The sequence below is a fragment of the Aedes aegypti genome, chromosome 3 (assembly GCF_002204515.2).
Source record: "Aedes aegypti strain LVP_AGWG chromosome 3, AaegL5.0 Primary Assembly, whole genome shotgun sequence".
In the NCBI taxonomy this organism is placed as follows: Eukaryota; Metazoa; Arthropoda; class Insecta; order Diptera; family Culicidae; genus Aedes; species Aedes aegypti.
In genome coordinates this window covers 223,088,550-223,113,910 of record NC_035109.1, presented here as the reverse complement: position 1 = coordinate 223,113,910, position 25,361 = coordinate 223,088,550, and the positions used below count along the sequence as shown (strand labels likewise).

Genomic DNA, 25,361 nt, shown 5'->3' with positions numbered 1-25,361 from the left:
TCTTTTCGGGTTGGAAATTTTCTCGACTTCCCAGGGCATAGAGTATCATCGTACCTGCCACACGATATACACATGCAAAAATGGTCAATTGGCATAGAAAGCTCTCAGTTAATAACTGTGGAAGTGCTCATAAGAACACTAAGCTGAGCAGCAGGCTTTGTCCCAGTTGGGACGGACCTGGTGTAGTGGTTCGAACACACGCCTCTCACGCCGAGGACCTGGGATCGAATCCCATCCCCGAGATAGTCACTAAAAAATTTTCAGAGACGACTTCCTTCGGAAGGGAAGTAAAACCGTTGGTCCCGAGATGAATTAGCCCAGGGCTAAAAATCTCGTTAATAAAGATAGAAAAAAAAAATCTCTGAATGCCTTCAAGTTGAAACCCTGGAGCAACACCTGAAAGTTTTTTTTGTTAAATTTGTTGAAAAGTCCATGGAGCAATTTCTTGAGAAATCCTTTAAGAAATAACCATAGAAATTCCTTAATATATCTCTGGAAGAACTTTTAAGGCAATCCCTAAGATGTTTCTAAAAGATTGCAAGAAACACTGGAAGGAATTGATTTATAAATTCCTTTCGAAACCCTCGGAGGAAATTCTGGTAGATTCTGGAAGTAATTCCCGAAGAAATCCCAGGACCAATACTTCGTAGGGTCCTTTCAGGAATACCGGTAGGAATCTTTGAAGGAAACACTGGAGAATAATATATAAGAAGTTACTGAAGATTCCTTAGAAGAATCCCTCAAAAATTAAAAGCGGGTTCTATAGAGGGATTCCTGGTGGAATCTCGTATAGGAAGTTTTGATGAATTCTTGTGCAATATTTCTTGTGAAATCCCTGAAGGCTGCCTGATGGAATTCTTGGTGGAATCCCTTTAGTAATTCTGGGTAAAATTACTGTATGAATTTTCGATGAATTTTTGAAGGAATTTCTAGAGAAAACCGTGTAGCAATCTCTGAAGCTGTCCCTGGAAGAATGTTTGGTTCAATCATTGAAACATTTTCTGGAGGAATCTCAGGAAAATTACTTGAAGAATCATTGGAAGATCTACGACAGGAGTAATTATTCGTAGTGGAAATACCTACCTGGTGCAATTTTTGATGGAACCCCTGTAGCAATTTCTTGGAAGGGATTCCTTGAGCAATCTCTTTAAGAATCGCAGTAAAATAATCTTGAAAAAATCTGTTTAGGAATGCTGAAGTTTTGCTGAAGGAATTCTTAAATAAATCTTTGGGATTTTTATTGCGTGGAATTTTTGAAAGAAGCATTGGGTGAATCACTGAAGAAATCCCTTGGGGAGTTTTGGATAAATCCTCGAGAATTTCTTATGGAATCCTTAGTATATCCCATGGATTCCTGGAAAAACTCTAATGTAGAATAACTAGAGAAAACCACTAAAAGATTCTGGATAAAATGTTTGAAGAAATTTCCTTATCAACGATGACATAGCTATTCCCATATTATAACTGAAAATCCTCATCAATATTAATTTTTTTGGTACTTAAATTTTGCTACGATTATTGCCTAAAAATCTTAGAAACATTTCCCGACAGTCACAGAATTTGAAAAATAAACGAACATAAATCACATGTCAACTAGACTTGCCGAGATCATTCAAAACATGCGAAGACTATTGAGCGGAATCACTGTTGGTCAAACCGTCTGAGTGAGGCTGCATAACTTATGATCTCGCCCTAAAATCCATTGATAACCGATTATTCAGCAGGTTGTTTTAAAATAAAATCAATGGACCAATATAAACACTATCACCATTGGAGGATAGAGGACGATCTTCCCTTAATTGTAGCATTGTTAAATAACGTGTAAACCAGGCTTTTAGGGCTGGATCATAAATTAAGCGATAAACCATTGATTGAGAACCATCGGTTTGATTGAATTCCTCTTCAAAACAATGTTATTCAAGCGCGAAATTCTACGAAATAATATTTAGATTTACACATGCACTCAACATACACAGAAACACGTAATAAAACATTCAAGCAAATATGAATATGTCATGTGATTTGAGGACATGATGTATGATTTGCAAAAGCTAAACTTTTTCTACAAGGAAAAGCACGAAACCTAGGGGTACATAACATCTTAACATGCAAGCAACAGCAGTGAATAAACCATTTGTCATACATACCAGCGATTGCTTCTTCCAGGCATCGATGTTCTTTCTCTGGGCTTTAGAAAAATGATCCCAAACCTTCTTGTGACTGGCCGCATTGAACACTTTTTCAATCTGATTGACTGAATTGGAGTGAAGTGGAAAATAATAACAGTAATAATAATGATAGAGCATTTTCCTGGGTTTGCTGTAATGTGTTTCGTGGCGAAGGCTTTATGAAGGGAAAGAGACAGGATGGTTCGTTACATGGTATCACCTATTCAAATACGATTACCGGGCTTTTCTATGTACAAGTAACATTATCTTTTAAATGTTGAACTAATTATATCTGGTACCATTGATGTGTGTAAATTAGTAGTAAAGACTTTGGATCACCTATGATGATCCAAATATTAAGTGAACAACCGTAGAAGCAGCACACGGATTTGCATGTGCCGAAGATAAATGTGTCAAGAAATGAGGGAAAACTGGTGAATGCAAAGTTACAGAAAATGTTATCCAGGAATTTACCGTAAATGATGTTCACGCCCAACGACACGGGACCTTTCACATAGTCAACATGAAGTAAACCAGCTACTCATGTACGCATGTTAACTACAGTGTCTCATACCAAATTGTCGGCTACATACCTTCGACGATCGTACCGAATGGTTTCCGAGTTGTTTCAGTAGAACCAATCTTCCGGATAAGGACTAGTGTGGTTCGTATGAGAGAGAAATTCCATGTTTGAAATACAATACCTTCATCAATTAAACTACAGTACGACAGAGAACAGGTCCTTTAATGTAACCATCACCAAGTAGTTATGTTAGTTGCCCATATTATGTGAGCTTCATCTATTTGAGAAAAACTAAGTAACAGATTCATGACATGTTTGTATAGCTGCTTGATAATTCTGTCTAAAGATTTGTAACAATATTTGCCAATTCAAAATTTTGTGTTAAAACAAAATTGCATGGCCTCTTTAAGGTTCATACGTTTGACTAGATTCTTCATCAGAATGTACTAACATGGAGTCCAATGATAATGGTTTTTTGCAATCGGCATGTTCACTACTTAGAGAATCCTAATGGTCCACCACATAGGGTTTTTTTCTGTAAACCGTAATCCTTCGCTTATGTTAAGAATGTTGTTGGATATATAACAATGTGGTGGATTAACAACGGGTTTCAGCACAAACCACAAAACCAACAATGTTGCCTATCTTCCCATCTTGTACAACAACCGTAACGAACTCCTTACAGTACAATCAGTACCTTCCAACCAGAACTACATCATTCTAGGTATGCATTTCTGGGAAAAGTTTGGAGTAAAGCCCGATGTTGCAGATTGGGAAGAAGAATATTATAAATAAGATAAAGAGATGAAGCAGGCAAGAAGAAAATTTAAACAGCACGATGCTGTACAAACATCGTATCGATTTTGGTAATGCACCAGCTCGAGCATTGGTCCGCAATGAGAGTAGAGCGGATGTAAGATAACGTCGATCAATAATGGGTCGTCGAGCCTCCTGAGAATCGCAGGACCGACCTCGGCATCCAACTGTTGAACATAGAGAGAGTCAGATGCTGAGATTGATGAAGTGCATGGGGAGATGTTGAAAATTTGAAGTAAAAATTGACTCCTCAGAAAAACGTTGAAATTGTCTTATTTTTGCATCGCAGAGGAGTTTCTGTCAAGTCTGCCCACTTTAATGTATAATTGCTTGAAGTAGTAGAGATGGTGGCAAGGGAGCAGTACACTGAGAACATTGTAGCAGTTAAAAATACTATATCAGAGGGACAATTTAAATATACAACGCCACTCAATTTATGCCGACTACCTAGTTTTGTACCAATGTAATTAAAATATTTTGTGCATTAAATTTTTCTTTGGCATCATTAGTCAGTAAATATTACCTCGTCACAGTTCGTGTAGCAGGTCAGAATCCAACTAAACGTTCATGATTAGTTAATTATCATTCAGGGTGTCGACTCAATTTTGAAAATAAAATTCCCTGACTTTCCCTGACCTTCCAGTCTTATTCCAGAAAAGTTCCAGACCACTGAGTTGGTTAATTTGAACCTAAATAAGTAAGATTTTTACAAGAAGATACATATTCGTTATGTTACAGGTCGTATGAATAAACTGATCAAAGGCTTTTGCTTTATTGAGATATATGTACCTGCCAGATGACATTCTTGAACGTTTATTCAAGTTGATATGATAACACTGAACAATTGAGAAGCTATTTACATTTCAAACTTGAAGATCCGTATGAACAAAGATGTTCTCGGCTAGTGAACTACCTCAGACCTAATTTAAAATTTTAGGCATGAACGAAAATTTTGGTCCTCCTTCCTTTTTTATACAAGAGGCAACACTATTACGATCATCCACCATACTTTTTTTAGTGGAAGAAAGCTATCCAAAAATTTGGCTTCTTCCAGGCAAAATTCTAGCCATTGCCATAAAACTTTCTTGGAGGATTGCTTCAAGGAATTTCACATAGATTGCTCAGAAATTCTTCTTGAAATTCTTTTTTTCCAGACATTTCTTCAATACTTCTCAATACTTCTCTTGAAAGATTTCCTCTAGAAACTCCTCATCTCCAAGATTCTCTAAAAAATGTTAGAGAATGTCTTTCAGTCTTAAATATTTCTGAAAATAGCATTTTGATTTTCTAGAACTATTCCAGGAATGCTTATAAAAATATTTTTCAGGATAACATATTATTTCCAAATTGTTTTTATTTATTTTTTCCTTAGAATATCTTTGATAATTCTTCACGATGATTAGTTACAGTTAATATTTTAGGATTTCGATATGAATTACCCCTAGCTTTTCTCCACGAAAAAATATCTAAATATTCTTAACGGAATGCATTCAGGGCTTGAACAATGCGCTGATTAGAAGGTTTCTAATGTTCTCTTGTACTTGTCGTACCTTCAGCAATGCTCCGAGGAACTCTCCTAAGAGTATCTCTAAGTAATATCACAAATTGTCAATAGCAGGGCTGGGAAAAATTCTGAAATTCACTCTACAGTAGCCAAACAAAGCCAATCACAGTCAGCGAAGCCAGTGAAACTCACGTCCATTGCTGCTGTAGGCAAAAAGCCTTGAAAATTGCAAAACACCCATTGCTAAGGGCAACCCAAAATTACTGTAGAAAAATGTTCTATTTTCCGCTGCATTTCCCGCATTTAGAGCCTTCAATGACACTAACGTTTTAGAAAATTCATGCACCCAACATAGGCTACTTGATGAGATTCCCACTACTGTACTGGGAGCCACGTGCCTACTACTATTACCATTCCCAGCACTGGTCAATAGATTATCAAGATTATTTCAAATGATATTCCTGAAATTTCTGCTTTTCAATGATTTTCAGGATTACTAAAAATAATTGAGGAACTTTGAGAATCATCCTCAGAATTTCTGGAGAACGGATCATTGAAGGTAATTTTTGTCAGTGCTCACCGCATCAAAACAAAAGCGCCACTTTATATGGGATTTAACATTGTGACAGCATTGCTGTTCTGTCAAACACACATGACAGCGGTGGCGCTATCTCTGCTTCCCATAGCGGCCGTTTTGGTTATTTTAATGATCCATTTTCTGGATCCTGGTTCCTTAGTCGAATGGTTAAAGTCCACGGCTGCAAATCAAAGCCATGCTGAAGGTGTATTAATTTAGCATAATCAATTACTTTGCAGATAATAAACTCGTTTGATGTTGTAGTATTGATATTTTTTCCCTGAACTCAAGTGAAATTCCCTGATTTTCCCTGACTTTCCAGGTCAAAAATAAATTCCCTGACATTCCCTGACTTTCCAGGTTTTTCCAGGTAGTCGACACCCTGTCATTGGAATAGTAAATTGAAAAACCTTTAAAAAAAACTCTAGTTCGTAGATACAAAAGCCAATTTGGACAAATCGAGATGTGTCGGACTTTGGTATCAGATTGGCCGTAGTTCTGTGGCGTAGTTGGTAAACGCGCCCAGTCTAGCGTATTGGGAGTCGTGGGAATGAAGCCCACAAGAAGGATTCATTTTTTCACAATTTTACATCTCAATTTGTCCCAATTGACTTTTGTTTTTACGAAATTTAGGTTTTTTTTTCAAAACACCGTCGGCTGGTTTAAGCCGTAATAGGTTTAACATCCCTAGTTGCATAACTTGTTTATGATTATTCCTATTTTAACGTTCATTAAAGTGTAGGAAGTGTTTTTTCGTGGATAAGCACATTTCTCATTATTGTCACCTTTTTTCGTTTTCTTAATTGTGGTAGTTCTGTAATAGGTGATTACAAGAACGAATGCTCATTAATCGTTCTGGAGGAATTTCATCTACACTTTCTCAATTGTTTTTGTTTGATACTCATACAAGTACTGAAAGTTGAAGTGACACTTAAGTCAACCTGCCAGATTATGGCAGGATATATCTTCATCCTTGTTTCAATAGTACAACAGAAAAACTTATTGTTTTGTTTCATGTCTGAATCTGTTACTGTTCTCCTTTCCAATAAATCGTGATAAATTCACCCGTCGCACCCGTTTAACTTACTCTTTCATGACTATGATGAATGTGTATGTCTGATCTGAGGAAAAGCAATTCAGGGAGTAGGGAGGACTTGTGCCAGAAATTGAACAGGCTGCTTCTTACCACTTTTGTCGTCGCCATTAGAGAGTGTCGATGCTTGCCATAAAATAGTCAACTAGAGAACTGTCTACTTACATTGCGTCAGCATGCACTGCATCTGCTTCCGGTAGTGTTCTTTGGCGCGGCACAGCTCCTCATCGGTTATCCCTTTCTCGTTTAGGAGGCGCCGAACGTGCGAATTAGTGCTCTGGATCATGGTGTAGAAATTGTTGGCATTCTTTTTGTTGCAATCGCCTCGCTCGAGCCACGTGATGAGCGTTTGAACGGCTTTGATGAACGTTTCGTCGGTTTTCAGCTTTTCCGCCACGGAAGTGGCCTCGTGATCGGTGTAATGGACAATTGGCTGCGGGGATAGGGGCCTCAGCCGGTCGTCTTCGATCCGTTCCCGGTGACGACGTTCCCTATAAGTAAATATAAAGATTTCCCTTTAGGATAAAGTGACCAGATGTACAAATATTGATAAAATAAAAACAAATCCCTGCATGTTGGGGGATTGAGGGCAGAATGGACACATAAAGCGAATGTTTATTTTAAGACCATAACATGGCAATATTTTTAAGTTATTCTCAGTTGGTTCTCAAGTTTTTTTTTATTAGTAGGACGTCCCACATTCATTCGTAGTGATAAAAATCAAAGGTCAAAAAATTAGATAGGAAATTGTTTCGATTCGAGGCAAAATGAACATTTTGATGAAATTTAGTGATTACAATGTTATTAACAATATTATTAATGAGTATCAATCGTTTTGATATATAAATGTGCCCCGCAATCATAGTAAGCATGAGAAAACTTTTTGAGCTCGTTACTTTGCTCAACCATTAGATTCTTCCCCAGCCTTGTTTATATACCAATTTATAACTGAGAAAAACTTTTCAAGGAACGATTAAATCAAAGAGTAACCTTTTATACCGTCAAAAATTCAATATACAATACAGATTTTATCCAGTGTTAGGAATGCAGTAAATTTTTTAAAAATCTGGAAAATTTTGAAAATTTGTTTGGAAAAGTCTGGTTTGCTCATGGAAAACCTTACAAATTATTTATAAAACCTTACAAATTCAACCAAATTTTATCTGGATCTTCCAGATTTTCGTAAAATGGGGCCTCTAAAATCTGGAATATTTCAGACAAATCTGGAAGGTTGGCAACGCTGCCAGTGTATGGAAATTTGATGATATATGCAAGTTAGCACCAAACCACGGTCCTCCACCACAAAGGAAACGCGACCCGGTCAGCGGCACAGGACAGTGCACCGAGTCGCGAACGTTGAGTGCTTAGGCTGTAGTTGCTAGGTAGAACCGATCGTGTGATCGATATTCATTTTCTGTAGGAATAAAGTTAGTCTCTATCAGAACTCCGTCCGAGTAAGTTTGGTCTTTTTTTAAAAACCCCGAAACTCCATCATATCAACACCTCAAAATCGTACCAATAATAACGGATTCGCTACGCATAAAACTGGATCCGAATATATTCATGGCAGCGGTAAACTTTATCTGAAAACTGATGTTTGTCCTAGACTAGGCAACTGGAGCCTCTGCAGCATCAGCAGTTTGAAAGACATTACATTAGACAGCTGCTTATCGAACATAATCATCGGCCAAGACAGCAGGTGCACTTACGAAACCATTGAGCACTTCCAGTCAGTAATTGAAATGAGCCCTACGATTCTACTTTTAAACGAAGTGAACGACACTCTTGTCAATACCTGTGGAATTTCCGACAGACAACTAGTAGGTTCGTTCCTAATCACATACCAAAATTGCACCGTTTCGATACATAACACGTCATTCACAAACCAAGTCATAGAAACAGTCGAACACCCCATTTTCTCACTATCGACTGGCTTAAATGTAACCAAGCAACACATCATACAACGAACAGATATTCATTTATTGAGAAGATTACACCACAGAAACTTGGAACATCTGGAGAATTTGAAGCTCGTAACAGTCACCCACCGTTGGACAATAATCGGAGGATTCTCATTTACAACCGCTATGATTATGTTTTTTGCTATTTACACTCTTTTAAGGCTTAGATCCCGATTAGCTACCGGCCAAATCAACCCAGTTAAACCAGAGGAGTCCACCCATGAGCATTCCGCCAATCCAGTTTATCAGCCACCCTCGCTAAGGGTTTTGGTATAACCGTCGAACCAGGAGGTTCGACATTCAGAGGGGGAGCAGTTAGCACCAAACCACGGTCCTCCACCACAAAGGAAACGCGACCCGGTCAGCGGCACCGGACAGTGCACCGAGTCGCGAACGTTGAGTGCTTAGGCCAGCAGAATCAGTACGTAGGCCCAAAGGGTAGTTGCTAGGTAGAACCGATCGTATGATCGATATTCATTTTCTGTAGGAATAAAGTTAGTCTCTATCAGAACTCCGTCCGAGTAAGTTTGGTTTTTTTTTAAAAACCCCGAAACTCCATCTCGGATGTAACTTGCATATTCTCACAGAATAAGGGGTGTTCAATAGGCCGTCCCTCATTTTTCGAAAATGTGACATGTTATAAGTTCGTCATTGCAAAGTGCTTGAAAGTAAACTTCTATGCTGACCAGGGATTGAATCCTGAGAAAATTGAGAGAATCTCTCACGTATCGCTCACGCTTGGCCTGCTCAGCGCAGCGCATGTGTAAAAACTACACAGAATGAGGCAACCAATGCAGGGACTCTCTGGCTGAGTGAATATTCTGTGTAAGTCGCACTCATGCTGTGTGTAGCCGATGTGTTGGCCTTCGGCTGTGCGGGGATCGATGGAAATGGAACTGTCAATCTCTCCCGCGCGGCAGCAAACAGTTGGCCGTTGGTAAGATGGGGAGTTTTCTGTGATTTTTCAGGCGAAAAGCCGGAAGATGGTCGCAAATGTGGAAGTTTTTTCCCCATTTGCTTCCGCTTCGGCTATTCGAATGAAAAAATCTCTGAAAACTTGAAAATTTGAATGTTTTTTTTAATGTTTTCAGAAGCAAAACAAAAATGGAAGCGAATTCCGCATTCCAAGCGTTCCTCCTCTGTGCGCATTTCACTCATTCGGTTTGTTTACCATCGTTTGCACAAAACTGTGTACAGCCCCCTTTGCACAGAATCTGTGCTGCATGAAGAGAGGCTGATTTTGTGTACTCGGCACTCATTTCTGAGCGTGACAAGTTTAGCGTGCTCTCTGTAACTATCATAACATGCTGCACATTATGAGAGACTGTTTATCGTATACTGCTACAACTTTGATCAGATTGGGGGGATAGTAGTGCATGATAAAAACCCTCTAAACATGCACCAAGCCTGGGGGACACTATTGCTATTGGAAGTTCGTGGATGGTTTATCGTGCCAGTAAAGAAAAACACCTACCCCCAACGGTAAACAAGCGAGAAAAATGCATTTTATCATCGCTCTCTCTTTGGGGCTCTCGCTCGCTGCTTCCATTTATCAGACTTGTTACACCTTGCGATACAATGACGATCGTGGACCGCAACACGCTAAACTTGTCACGCTCAGAAATGAGTGCCGAGTACACAAAATCAGCCTCTCTTCATGCAGCACAGATTCTGTGCAAAGGGGGCTGTACACAGTTTTGTGCAAACGATGGTAAACAAACCGAATGAGTGAAATGCGCACAGAGGAGGAACGCTTGGAATGCGGAATTCGCTTCCATTTTTGTTTTGCTTCTGAAAACATTAAAAAAACATTCAAATTTTCAAGTTTTCAGAGATTTTATCATTCGAATAGCCGAAGCGGAAGCAAATGGGGAAAAAACTTCCACATTTGCGACCATCTTCCGGCTTTTCGCCTGAAAAAATCACAGAAAACTCCCCATCTTACCAACGGCCAACTGTTTGCTGCCGCGCGGGAGAGATTGACAGTTCCATTTCCATCGTTCCCCGCACAGCCGAAGGCCAACACATCGGCTACACACAGCATGAGTGCGACTTACACAGAATATTCACTCAGCCAGAGAGTCCTGCATTGGTTGCCTCATTCTGTGTAGTTTTTACACATGCGCTGCGCTGAGCAGGCCAAGCGTGTATGCAGCCCAGATTCCCCTCTCACGAAACGTCAAATGCAGCCCACCGTTTTTATGGCTGAAAAAGTGAAAAGTATTGTGTTCAAAGTAAAATATTATTGAATACCTCAGTCGGCGGAGCAGTTTTTTTTCCAAAGTTGCTGTTAAATCTAAGCAAAAGATTAATTATTTCTAATGCTGCTACGTTTGCTGGCATGAAATCTCACTCAAACGGCTTTTTATGATTCGATGTGATGCAAACTCAATCATTTTTTGCTGAGATGTTCATGTGAGGTTTTGAACAGCATGCGCATAATAGGTATAAACACTAAGTGGAATAAGAAATAAACTCAGCAATCACAGAAAAAGAAGACCGTCTTCGCGAGTCTCGTCTCAGATGCTGACTATCAACACGCGCAGGAGATTTTGTTACTAGTGGCTTTTCGTACTCATTTTGCGTGCACTAGAGCAGCGAGCTGGATTTTGCGCACGGGGGTCATCTATACCTGAACCCTTCAGGGCCGTTGGGGGACCACTTAGCGTCCACGTACACGAACTTCAAATTTATAGGGTTAAGTGCTAGTATCAATCTTATTAAGCATTGATCGGTGAGAACTATTTTCCCAGTATTGCAGTGAATGATGCTGATACAAACCGATGCCAAACAATTCTTTCTCAAAACGGCTTTAGCATTGTAAAATAAGATTTTGATAAATCCTGATCTCTTTTTGGAAATAATGCAATGAAAATGCATCTTTCCGTATTCTCAATCCGTCGTATCGTTTTCATTTCTGTCGCAATAAGTTTCCAGATTCGTCTCACAACTCACTGTGATATAGGGTAACCAATATAATTTGGACCCCTAGGGTAACGGTCGTATTTTGGACCCCTTAAGGAAGTGATTTTAGTTTTTTGTCCCAATTATTTAAATGCACAGCGTTACCAAGTCAAAGAACATGCCAACATGTAGAGAAAAACTTCCTCTACGAGACAAAAATGCCCATACGGTCATGTAAGATCCATAAAACTTCGAAAATAATTGAATTGTGAAGCACTGTTTTTCATTATTTTGGACACACCAATACATTTTGGACCCTCAAAGTATATATTTTGGACCCCCGGCATTTTTTATCGTTTGGCGACAAAGCCCACGACACTGGTTGTATAATATGCTCGCCCATAGTCTAATCAATCGATTGACAATGGAAAACTGAAGACATTCTACGGATTTAGTTAAGAAATTTGAAAAAAGTTTTTGGTTACATTTGAAAAAATTCTGACGGCTTCAATTTATGTGTGTAACGTGTTGTAACGGTTGCATGGATGAACCAATTAAATTAAATTAATTTAAGATAAAATAAACACAGTTTCTATGTACAAACGGTTGATGCAAGTGCGGAACAGTCCTAACTTCCCAAATGACATGCGAATTGAGTTGGTCTTTCGATTAAAACTGAGAATTATGCAGAAAAATGGCCCAGGGGGTCCAAAATATATTGGTTGCCCTATGTATTTTGGACCCCCTGGGCCGTTTTCTTGCAAATTTCCCTGTTTAAATCAAAAGACCAATTCAATTCGCATGCCATTTGGAAAGATAGGATTATTCTGCACTTGAATCAACCGTTTGTACATAGAAAATGTGTTTATTTTATCTAAAATAATTTAATTTATTCGGTTCATCCATGCAACCGTTACAACACGTTACACACATAAATTGAAGCCGCCAGAAATTTTTCAAATGTAAACAAAAACTTTTTCAAATTTCTGAACTAAAAGCGTAGAATTTCTTCGGTTTTCCATTGTCAATCGATTGATTAGACTATGGGCAAGCATATTAAACAACCACTGTCGTGGACCTTGTCGCCAAACGATAAAAAATGTCGGGGGTCCAAAATAAATACTTTAAGGGTCCAAAATGCATCGGTGTGTCCAAAATAATGAAAAACAGTGCTTCACAATTCAACTATTTTCGACATTTTTTGGATCCTACATGACCGTATGGGCATTTTTATCTCGTAGAGAAAGTTTTTCTCTACATTTTGGCATGTTCTTGGCTTGGTTACGCTGTGCAATTAATTGATTAGGACAAAAAACTAAAATCACTTCCTTAAGGGGTCCAAAATACGACCGTTACCCTATTGAGTGGTCAAAACATAACATATCAACGCTATAATAAAATGTTTTACTAGAAAATATAGATCTACGGGCATCTCCCTCCATTCCTTCAGCATGATGGAATATACTAATTTCCTTTAAGGGGGCGGGATCCGTCATCGATTTCGAAATTTTCAAAAGCAGTTTTTTCGTTCAAAATCAAGAAAAATTACAGGAAACTGTGTTCACTGTATTCTGTTCTCCAACCGAAACACAGTGAACACATTTTCATCGAATAATGTTTAGTTTTGAACAGAAAAACTGCTTTTTAAATTTCGATGATGACGATGATTACGATGACGGAGCGTTGATCGTTAAAATTCATTGTTTGTCATCAAAATTCAGCTCAAACCAGAGGCGCGTCCACGTTCGGTCCACCATGGGTGGGACAAACGTTAGCAGTTTTTTTTGTGTGTACAGTGAAGCTAATAAAAATTTTAACCCTGGGCTGGAAATTGAAAGATACTGAGAGGCTCAAACCAAAGCGGTGTAAGTGACATTTCGGTCGTTCTGCGTTAAGTTGAGTTGAGGAAATTCTTCTGTTTCCAAGCGTTCTAACGCTAATTTCCAGGTGACTTTTCCGCTCAACTAAAAAATAGCATAATTTTTGAAAGACTGGTTTGTTTTTTTACTCCCATACAATTTTTATCAGGGTGACCATCAAATTTTCATTTTTAAATTCTCGCTTTTTTTCCCGGTTTTTATGGTAAAGTTTCCCGAATTTTCTCGGATTTTTTTTTTGCTAGATATACTTAATTTTACTCAATTTTATTCTTTCGAATTTTTCATGAACCATTTATGTCTTCTAAATCAAGTAAGTTTAAGGTGTGTAGAAACACATATCTCCACCTTATTTATACTCTTTGTCGATTTGTTACAGAATAACTCTATTACTTTTATAAATAAAACTTTGATAAATAAACGATTGTTTTCAAGATTACATATCCGACTTAATTGTGGTATAAATTTTCAGTAACTGAACGTCATTTTTCAATATCATCTAAAATCACCCAAAATCATCTAAAAGAATTTGTTGAACGTTGATTCAAAATATCGAGTCAAAACAGTTAGGGAAAAATTTAAAAAATGTTATCCATAACAGTAGAGGAAAGATTAAAAAATATTTCGAAACATGGTTAGCAATGTTGCGAGAATTAAAATATATTCAACCATAAAAATTTCCCACAATTTCTGGTTCGTAGATTTATAGCTCGAAAATGTAGGTTCAGAACCATTCTCCCGGTGACCATCTCGATTTCCCGTTTTTTCCTGGTGTAATCAAAATCCGTCTTTTTTTCCGCTTTTCCAATTTTTTTCCCCGATTCGGTTGAATGAAAAATTGCTGGAAAAACTTCAAAGTAGAGAGAAGAGCCTGTTGAACCCGTTATAACCCCTGAAAGTTTCTTTAGAGCCTGTACAATTCTGCGTCAGGGCTCAATGCCAGCAGAATAAGGAAAAATGGTGGCCTTAGATACCAATAGATACTCTAAAGACCTTCCTTTAAAAGTAGAGACTTCTTGCCTTTACCACCGTTGTGGTTGTTCTAATTTTCTATTTTATTTCTAGACAACAAATGGATAAACAGCAAAAAATCTGTGAATGTGAGTAGTTTTTTTTCTTTGCACCGAAGAGACCGGGCTATTTGCGAAAGTTTTCAGGAGAAATTGAAGATGCTTGAAAATGCTTTATCGCGCAGAAACTCCAAAAAATATGTCGCTGGATTTCCTTGGTCTATTCTGCAAACAAAAAACTGTCGAAAAATCTTCATATTCTGCTCTAAATATTTCTATGAATGGTGCCACAAAATATCAGTAAGAATTTTATTATTTATTTTTAAGGAATTAACTAAGAATTACTTCCAGAAATTTTTACGGCAATTCTGAATCAACTAAGAATTTCTATACGGTGTGCTGTGGAGTTCTAAAGAAATTGCTCTGAAATCGTCAAGAGATTCAAATATGCTTTGATAGATTATATCAAGAGAGATCGCACTCTCAGAAATCATTACCATCAGTACAAGATTAACCCATTACTTCATCAAAAGATTCTTCGATAATATTCTGATAATTCAGAGGCGACTCGTTTTACCTGTTCTACGAATCTAAAAATGGTTAATTCGGCAGAATTAGATTATAAAGCAAACAGTAAATTATTGTAATCGTCCTTTCTAACAGATCTCTTCTCGATAGATGCAAATTTGTTGTTGAAATTCAAGAGTTACTATTCGTGGAACAGGTAGATTTGAGGTTAGGGAATCGCCACTGTGATAATTATCTATGGATGGTCCAAAAACATCACAAGAATGACTTTCAGGAATGCTCACGGAAATTTGTCCCAGAACATATACACGGTTGGCCATAGATATATTTATGAAACCATTTATTGAATAATTCAGAAATGCCATAGAGGACGGCTCCATTTGTTTTTCTAATAGTTAAAGAAGTTTCTTGTAGCAATTGATTATTACAGTTAGTTTCCCATCCATTTTTTTACAGATATTCTCAATCGTTCTTCTCACGAGTCAGAACTTTTGGGGATAATGTACAAACCATGTAGGCATGAGAATTCAATGAAAAACCTTACGAAGTTGATAGTGTTTCTGCAAATCTAGTGCTTTGTTTTTTTGAATCGTGGGTAGGACAATCCTTTGACTATCCTACCCAGGTGTTTTCGTGCGTAGTAAATGTCCTACCTGTCCTACCCACTTCCCGCGCCACTGCATAAGGCGTTCCTTCTATAGTTGTAGGTTACTATAGAAAGTTCACTAGTAAATTATTTAGCAAGGCTGTCAGATACTGCTCCTGGTTTTGCCAAAATTTATTGAAATAATTCGGACAAAAAATCATTCCAAAGTCGCTTTCTAAGCTTTGCCAGAATCTTCTAAAAACTTTTCCCAGAAAATTTTTACATTTTCCGTTGGATATTTCTATGGTATATTCTACTGGATCCTTCCAGCAGGGAGTCCCTATTTTTCTTGAGTTAAGAATCTTGACACATTGATCTCAAAGCCACACTATAGCTGTCTTTATAATAACAAATATCTGTTTCTCTCTGTTTGTGTTTTAAAAGCTAATTCAGCTTTAAATTTCATTTTCATGAGATCACGAAAAAAGTGACTTTAGTGACCAGGACGAAAAAGTGACCAAGTCACTAAAAAGTGTTCCGGAATTCCGCCACCAGGCGACGCTAGTATGCATGAAAGTTTTGTTTTGCAGATATCTCAGAAATCTGGCCAATTATAAAAATGGCGTCTTAGACAAAGTTGTTCTGTAAGCCAAGGGCAATTGTGAAGCTTTCTCCCTGGTATAGGACTAATGAGTTACATAGAATATCCAACAATAAAACAAATGTCAAAAAAAATATATATTGCAATTTTTTGCCAAAAATCAGCGCAATCTTCTTTTGACACGATAAATGCGTTATATATTTAGGTTAAGTTAGATTTAGTTAATTGAAAGCGTTTTTTCTCTTATAAGCCATTGAAATCAACTCACTCGAAAATTCTGTTAATGTTAAAGCTTAATTTAGTTTTACCAAATTAGGATAACACTATCACAGAACACCTAGTGTAAGAAAGTTGGCTATTTCATGTTTACTGAAAGTAGCAAAAACTGAGTCCACAAGGTTACCTAGATAGGATTTCCCCTTATGGAAGTAAGGTTCTTGAACAAGCACCACTTGGGCTGTACTATTTTGCATAAACGCGAAATTTATTTATTTATTTCGTCAAGCATAGGTAGACTACATACAATAATTACAATACTTTCTTACATGCTATGGATTACTTCTATTGTTCTTTAGTTGTGTTTTAAGCTGCTCTTTGGACATAGTAATGCCAATGAATTCGCAATGTACATTATACTGACGCATCATACGGTTTATTGGTCCGTTTTGAGCATAATGCGTTCTGCATGATTTTTCTGAAAATAATTTTCTTGTTCTTAAATGCCGAGAGGGTGTGTAGAAGTTTAGTTGAGAAAGAAGTGCAGCGGAGTCTACACGGTTCGAAATAATGTTGTTTATAAAGAGAATCATTGCGAATTCCCGGCGTTGCTTAAGTGTTTCCAAGTTGATGAGCATGCAGCGTGCTTCATACGACGGAAGTGGCAGCACAGTCCAATTCAATTTCCGAAGGGCGTATAAAAGGAATTGCTTCTGTACTGATTCTATGCGTTCTTCGTGTACGACATGATACGGGTTCCATACTAGGTGACAGTATTCCAGAATTGGTCTTACATATGTAGTATACAATAGTTTAATAGTATATGGGTCTTGAAAATTGTTGCTGAACCTCTTAATGAAGCCAAGCATGCTGTTTGCTTTGTTTATTATGGAATTATAATGTTCTACAAAAGTGAGTTTAGAGTCTAGGATTACGCCCAAATCCCTTACAATTTTACACTTCTGCACTACTTGATTTCCTAAAAATACTTCAATTGGTGGTGTTACATATTTTCGACTAAATGCTATTGAATTACATTTTTTGATATTGAGCTGAAGTAAACTTTTATGGCACCAAGTGAAGAATAAGTTAATGTCATTCTGGAATTCTTCTGCTTCGCTAGAATTACTTACTTCCATGAAGAGCTTCATGTCGTCTGCATATATAAGAAATTTTATTTTTCTAAGTAAAAAGGAAATGTCGTTTACATACAAAATAAAAAGAAGTGGGCCTAAATGAGAACCTTGAGGTACTCCAGAGGTTACAGAAATGGGTGCTGATAATTTATTTTGAAAGCGCACAATTTGTTTCCTATGTGATAGATATGACTGGATCCAACTCAAGAGTCCTGGCTCCATTCCTATTTTCTGCAATTTGAAGATTAATAATGGTATGTCGATTCGGTCAAATGCCTTACTGAAGTCAGTGTAGAGGGCTTCTACGTGCTTGCCATTGTCCATTGCGTTGAGAATAAAAGATACAAATTCTAGCAGATTGGAAGATGTTGAGCGGCCTTTAAAAAAGCCATGCTGCCTACAAGTAATTTGGTTTTTTACTTGCTGGAAAATTTTGACGTTTACGAGAGATTCGAAGAGTTTGGGAATACATGAGATAATGGCAATTCCGCGATAGTTCCTTATGTCAGATTTTGTACCTGATTTGAAAACAGGCACCAAATATGAGGATTTCCAAGCTACTGGGAATTTTCCATTATTTAGAGACATGTTGAAAAGGCGTTCTAAGGGAAGGGTAAGTTCTTCTGAGAGATTTTTGAAGAACACGGGTGCAATGCCATCCGGTCCTGCTCCCTTAGTTGCGTCCAGGTTTTTTAGTGCCGATAAGATTTCTTGTTGTGATAGTTTTTCAATAGATATACTATTAGAAATTTCTGGGAAAAAAGAAAAGAAATTGCGGTCGCGGTCTTCTTCAGAGTAGGTGGTATACACTTCTTGAAAGAAATCTGCAAAGAGGTTGCAGATATCGGAAGAGTTTTCACCTACGTTTCCGTCAAAATGCATTCGCGAAGGGAAATTGCTACTTTTTAATTGTGTGTTTACATAATTAAAAAAGTTTTTAGGACATGATTTGACTTCGGATTCGACCTTACGATTATATTCTTCATGTGCGCAACGCAAGTCTGCAACAGTGGCGCGGGAAGTGGGTAGGACAGGTAGGACATGTACTACGCACAAAAACACCTGGGTAGGACACTCAAAGGATTGTCCTACCTACGATTTAGCAAAAAAAAAATAGGACCTGCAGAAAGCTTGTGAAATAAATTAAACTATGCTTCAGAGAAATTTCAGAGACTATAAAGGGTCCAACAGGCTCTTCATGAATTCTTTCTCAGATTCCCCTAAGAATAGCTTCAGGAATTATCAGAGTGTTTATATTTAGATTTTTCCAGGGTCTCTTACAGGGATCTCTTTCAAAATTGTTCTAGAGATTTATCTACTAATTTTCCCAGAAATTCTATTTTACAAAGGATGCTTAGAAGAATTTCTTCAGAATATGCTCCAGGTTTCCTTGCGACTACCTCCAGTAATTTCCTATCACTAAGTTTTCACCTGATATGTTTTTCACTATTTCTTCAACTGAGTTCTCTAGTTGTATTTCTAGGAGGTCTTTCTAAGATTTCCACAGGTTTCTACAGAATTGAGGAAATCCTCAAAGGTTTATTTTCGAATTTTTGAAAAAAAATCGCTGTTGAATCGTCTTGGAAAAAAAGAGGGCTTGCAAGAATTTCTTCTGTTCATGTGGATCCACGATTTATCCCAGAATTCCAAAATTTCTTAAGGGTTCTTCGAAAAAAATAAACATTTATTTACTTGAAAATTTCTTCAGCATTTCATCCAAGTATTACTCATGCAGTTTTTCCAAACATTTAAAAAAAAGTTTTCCCAAAAATTCTCATGCAACTTTTGAAAGTTTATTTAAGTTTTCACACCAGCTAATACTTTACCAATTTTCCCAATAATTCCTCCGATCACAAGCTTCTATAGAGATTGTTTCCAATGTTTTTCGAGGCATTCCTTTAGAAAATCCTGCAAAGTGCTATCCCGAGATTCGATTGATTTTGTTTTTAAGTTTATCTTAGCAAATTATCTCGGAAATCCTCTGCAACTTACTCAAGAGTTCAGGCGTTATTTCAGAGATCATTGATGATTAATAGTGACTTTAATACTTCCACTAGTTTTATATGAGATAACTTCAGAATTTTCTTTAGAAGTTCTTCACGGATTTATTCTTCTAAAATAGTTCATTGGCATTTTCCTGGAGAAAATATAAGTATGACAGGAGGAATTTCTGAAGGAACCTTAGAAGAAATCTCTGAGGGAATTGCTGAAGGTATCTTTAGAGAAATCTTATATTAACTCTCAAAGACAGTTTTATAGGAAATCCCTAGAAAGGTTGATTAATCATTGGATAAAATCTTAGAGGAATTGAGACTTTCTTGAAAAAAATCACAAAGAATTTCAGGAGGAATTCTGATGAGTCTCTGAAGAAATTCTGTTTCTGTGGTTTTCTTTGGGTAAATCTAGGTTGAATTCTTGAGGCATCCAAAACAAAATTTCCTAGTCAAACTCGTTAGAAAATTTTCAGAGTAACATCTAAACATTTTATCTTAATAAATTGCAGATGAAATTCCAGGGGAAATCACGTAATTCCAAAAAGATCTTGGATCTTGAAATGCCTGCTCTGATGCTATGAAGAATCAAACTCTTAAAGAAGGAACTGCATGAACTCCTGGCTTCTAATAGGTTTGGTTTTGTTTTCTTGGTTCCTGTTACGACTCTTCACAGCCTCTTTCTCAGGGTGGCCAGTGAAAAGTCAATTTCAAATTCCCGATTTTCTCCCGGTTTTTTCCCGGTATTTCAAAATTATTCCCAGTTTAATGATATGCTAAAAAAACCATTATTGCGAATTGTTTTACCATTTCAAACGACTTTTAAGTACAAGTTTTTTGGTCATAAACCAAAGCATTTTTATTAGGACACGGAAACCAGATATTTTGCTGCGCATTCAAATTTTCAAAACTGATTCTGCTAAATTCCAGTTTGATCGTGAGATATTGTTTTAATCTTACGACGGTCATTTTAAGTAATCTTGGAATTTGTTATGAAAAGGTTTAGTGTAAAAAAGGTTTGACCCTTGTTTATATGATAGGATCGAGTCAATATTTGAATGACCATTTAGGTCACAGATTTGGTAGACATAAAAATAATTTATCAATTGTTCAACATTTCGTTCCATGGTCATTAGCACCGAATTTTTTGTTATGTTTTACCCCACAAATCTAGAACATTTTCTCAGGGCAATTATTTCTGATAAAAATAACAATCATAATTCTGATATGAATTAGAATTTTAAACTATTTTTACCAAGCCCAAACAAGAAGCGAATGGCAAATCTTCAATGAATATCATAGGTTGTAAACGCATTTAATTTTATCTTAGTGAATTGCAAGCTTGCTTAGAGAAATTTATAACATCCAAACATTGTAGTTTTTAACATAAAATGCTTCATGAAACTATATGAAAAACTTTTCGCAAGAAGCTTCTTCATTTAAAGTTTTTAATTTACTGGCTAACTATTCACTGGTTTAGAGCAAGTGGTAACATTTGTATAAATAATATTTTCTTGACTTTATTGACTAACTTGGGATTTGAATTCAGAAGCTTTTGTAAAAATCCACTAAAGTATAGATCGAGCTGATTAAAACATTACGTGGTGTGCAAAATTTTCCCGGTGCTAATTGAAATTCCCGTATATATCCCGGTTTTTTCCCGGCGATTCGAAATTCCCGGCTTTTTCCCGGTTTTCCCGATTTCCCGGTGCGCTGGTCACCCTGCTTTCTGAATCATTTAAAGTCTCTTTTTTCAGGCAATAGGTCTCTAATTTCCTATGTTAAGCCACTTGCTTAGTCTGGCGTAGGGACGTTCCGATACTTTCGATACATCGGAATATCGATATTTTGAATGAATTTGAATTTTCTTTATTAGAGAGACTTTCAGCCCTTGGCTGGTTCGTCTCTTTTCAATATTTTGCTTTCGATATTCGATATTTTGATATCGATATTTTCTATTCAATATATGGGTGATATCTATATTTTCTTCCGATTAATCGTAAACTAAAATATAAAAAACAATAGTAGAGTTTTAGCATTAGCACTAGCATAACCATTAAGCATTTGTAGGTGGTATAGTCCTAGACCACTATATAAGGGTTGCCTCCTTCTCGACAGTTACCATAGACAAAGTTTTGAGAGAAATATCCCTCTAAGATTAAATAAACGTATCCTTCAGCAGTTGGGAATAATCGTAAACTCGCCTAATTGATACGCAAAATCTGCGTACATAAAAATTATTTAACGATCTGACGAAAGTAGCAGGGACCTCTACAAGCTCTTAGTGAAAAACAATTGTTTCTCCAAATATGATATATTTCTTGTTTAAATACAACACATTAATTAGATTTGGAGAAAACCCAGAGCAGTTTCCGTTCGAATTGTATTAGAATGTATGTTACCAGAAGATATTTATGTAATTGTAGGTCAAATCAACAATAATCTCGAGTATTCAAAGATTTTTTTGTCGAATTTCAGGCAACTAAATGGTAAGTCACTAAGTTATATAGGAATTTTGATCCATTGAAATATATCATATGATATTCCGATATATCGATATTTTGAATCAATATATCGGTGGTATCGATACTTTGTTTCGATAATCGTATCGAATCAAAATATCGATACTTTGCAATATCGGAACGTCCCTAGTCTGGCGTGAAAATGAGGGGGTTAGAAGCAAACTCAGTTTTGAGAAAATCTACTTCGAACTTTAACTGAAATTTTTCATTCCATACAAATTGTATGAGAGCCAAAAAATAAAAACAAGGCAGTTTTCTAACAATCATGTTATTTCGTCTATTGAGCGGATAAGTCACTTGAAAATATCTTTAGAACGCTTGGAAATAGAAGAATTTCCTTAACTCAAAACCGACCAAAATGTCACTTACACCCCTTTGCGTTTGAGCCCTTTGAATACGGTAACTTGAAATTTCCAGTCTAGGATTCCATATGGTTAAAATTTTTCTTAGCTTCAATGTGCACAAAATATTTTCCAACGTTTGTCCTACCCACAGGGCAGACAATCGTCACCGTCAAATGGAAAAAGTCGTCGACGAAACTGAAAAAAGAATCGTCATCGTCACTCAACCAGCGTTGGATGACGATTTGCTGCAGTGGTCCGCCAAAAAGGCTCGGCGTCATGACGAACACATAAACCTCCTTCGTTATGGTCGAATCTTCGTTCGGAAGCTCTGAGCTGACTAAAAATGTGAACCGTGGCGTCGTTAGATTATGAGCCTTTTTTGAAGAAATAAAACACAAACAAAAAAACAAAACGTGTCCGGAATTGAACAAACGATCTCTGAATCGTCAACGTCACGCGCGTGGGTTAAATTGCTAATACAAGCAATTGGGTCCTAAAATTTTTAATGAAATCTTGTTTTTATTGTATAACATGAAAAAGCATGTTACTGTAACTACTTTAGCAATTTTTCCTGCTCAAATAATGGCTATATCATGTTTGAACTTTAATTTAAAAATTTGGTCCTTAAATGAACCTTGACACTTTTGATCATGTTTGACGTTCGCTTAGTCGACAAAAACACCACAGGGGTTTTAGTTCGACCACTGGGGTTGTTCCTATCTGACATTTCGTAAGGGACACGGAAAACAAAATACACCCAAAATTTGAGTTTAAGCCAAAGGATGTGACAAAATCTAAAAAAATGTTTTTTGGGCTTAAACCAACGGAAAACATTAGAAAATTGAGTAAACATGTGTTTTTGGCCTAAACTTAAGCGTTTGGCATCAAAATTGGGACAGGGCTTTAGGACCCTATTCTGGGATGGCATTCGCCGTTTTGTGCATAGCAAGCGAATATATAATAAACGCCTCCTTCGTTTGAGAAAGGGGAGCGAACGGAATGAAGACAAAGTTGTTCGTTGACGATTTTGGATTGACGTTCGTCGTGCATTCTTTCGTCGATGACGAGACGACCACCTGCCAGAGTTATTATACTGGATGACGATGTCTTTTTTTATTTCGTCATCGCACTGTGACGAATCTGACGATTGCCTGCCCTGCCTACCCATGGTTTCGAACGTGGACGCGCATCTGGTCTGCAATGATTGATCGTTGCTATTACTTTATGCTAAAAATTGATCTGAGCTATCCTAACTGTGGCCACTCTCTAAACTAGGAATTATCTTTTTTGCAATCTCAGCACACAAAAGACCAGCGAAAAAAAAACAGATCGGTATCTATTGAAAGACGCCAAAGGCAAAAAAGCACAGAATACGCTGTGTAAAACGCATATTGCTAAACCACATGGGTAGCGGGTAGGTGATAATTTAAACAAAATAACAAAATATTCATAAACCCCCCTTATTTAGCCTCAGGCTTGAGACTGAAGAAAAGCACACGATTATCTCGGTGAAAACATGTTTAAAATGCGGGACACTTGGTTACTATACCTTTGGAGCTTCCTTTGGCGACACTCGTAATCGTACTGGTCATCCCGAGCATGGGCATAGTCTACGTGCAGTTGCCCAAAGCTGGACGGATCCTTCTGTTCCGGAGAAGTAAAGTTAAATCCTCCGGTACTCAGCTTAACGCGATACCCGGACAGGTAAATCGCTGAATCCACCGAAGCCTCGTAAACGAAACGAATGTGACAAAAATTCTTTTTCGAGAAACGAAGGGTTGTGATTTCGCCACACCGTTCGAAAATCTCTCGGATTATCTCTTCCGTAATGGAATTCGGAAGGCCTCCCACGAAAACTGTCCTACATCCGGGAGGGCGATCAATCGTTTTCGGTGCCGGTAAATTGGGATTGGGCGGAAACAAAGTGCACGATTTGCAGTAGATGATTTCCTTGCTGCCATCCTCTGGCCTAACGATCCCCAAAGTCTGTTGAGCCAGGTCCACTCCAGTATTGATCTGCTGGGCAGCCATAACGGGAAACGTCTGCATTCCGATCAAGGAAGAACCGTCCATCATGTTCATCATCCCCGGGGCCATCATCATAAACCCCTGCGGTTGAGGAATCAGTCCATTGAACAGAATCTGCCCTCCGGCATCCACTCCAAGTTGGCCACTTTTCTGGCCGAGCGTTTCCTTCTTCTCCCCGCTACTTGCTTCCTTAATGGAGTCCCTCTCCGAAGCCGACTCCAAATCCATCGGAGCCACTCCGGATTGCGTTTGGCTTTGCTTGCGGGCATATTCCAGTTGGCTGCTGTTCAACAAGGAAGCACTGGTCGTGGCAATTGGCTGGGCAATAAATCCACTCCCTCCGGCAATACTGCCCATTATGGGATCTGAAACGAAAAATCGATATTCCACAATAGAGGGCGTATAAAATTATCATGATTCCTAAGAAAAATACTCACGCATTGTGGCAATTGCGTTGCCGGAGAGCGAGTTTAGCGTAAAGGACATGGCTCCGTGGTCCTGACTTCTTTTTTTCTATGTAGTCACTGCAAAATTTTAACAAAAATGGATCACCAGCAAGAATAAAAATATCTCCGATGGTTTTACGTAAACAACTCCGTCGAAACTGGGCCGAACTTGCGAAAGAAAAAATGCGAATGACGGAGTGAACGTCAAAACATCAGGAGAAATGAGAGAAATGAAACTAGTGCGAGTCTGGTACTGCACGTTTTCTAATTGGAAAATCTAGTACGTTGTAGAATAACTTTTCAGAAGAGCGCAGTACTTCCTGAATTCAACACTGAGAAAAATCTACACGTCAAGGTCGTGTGTTTTACTTATAGATTTGCGCAATGAGGAAAACCACATGATTTGAGTGTGGTAGCCATATGGATTTCATCATTGATTTCACGGTATAATAACATGTGTATCAACATTAGGTTGTCATGTGAAACAAACATGAATTTCCAAATATTAAATCATGAAACCCAACTGATTT

The 25,361-nt window shown here is 37.6% G+C and overlaps 1 protein-coding gene across 2 annotated transcripts in view; it reads right to left on the bottom strand.

The window, feature by feature from the left end:
* The window catches only part of LOC5573021 (ecto-NOX disulfide-thiol exchanger 2), a 76,009-nt gene extending 50,967 nt beyond the window's left edge, over nucleotides 1-25,042 (bottom strand). Inside the window, exons 1-5 of one of the 2 annotated variants that reach the window (XM_021854377.1) lie at nucleotides 24,971-25,042; nucleotides 24,823-24,909; nucleotides 23,907-24,750; nucleotides 6,847-7,172; nucleotides 2,148-2,254 (exon numbers count right to left, since the gene is read on the bottom strand). In XM_021854377.1, the coding sequence (XP_021710069.1) occupies nucleotides 2,148-2,254; nucleotides 6,847-7,172; nucleotides 23,907-24,750; nucleotides 24,823-24,871 (1,326 nt within the window). In that variant the 5' untranslated portion in view covers nucleotides 24,872-24,909; nucleotides 24,971-25,042. Of the gene's footprint in view, nucleotides 1-2,147; nucleotides 2,255-6,846; nucleotides 7,173-23,906; nucleotides 24,751-24,822 lie in introns of both variants that reach the window. The other variant, XM_001660631.2, reaches the window with a different exon arrangement.
* Nucleotides 25,043-25,361: the final 319 nt, after the last annotated feature.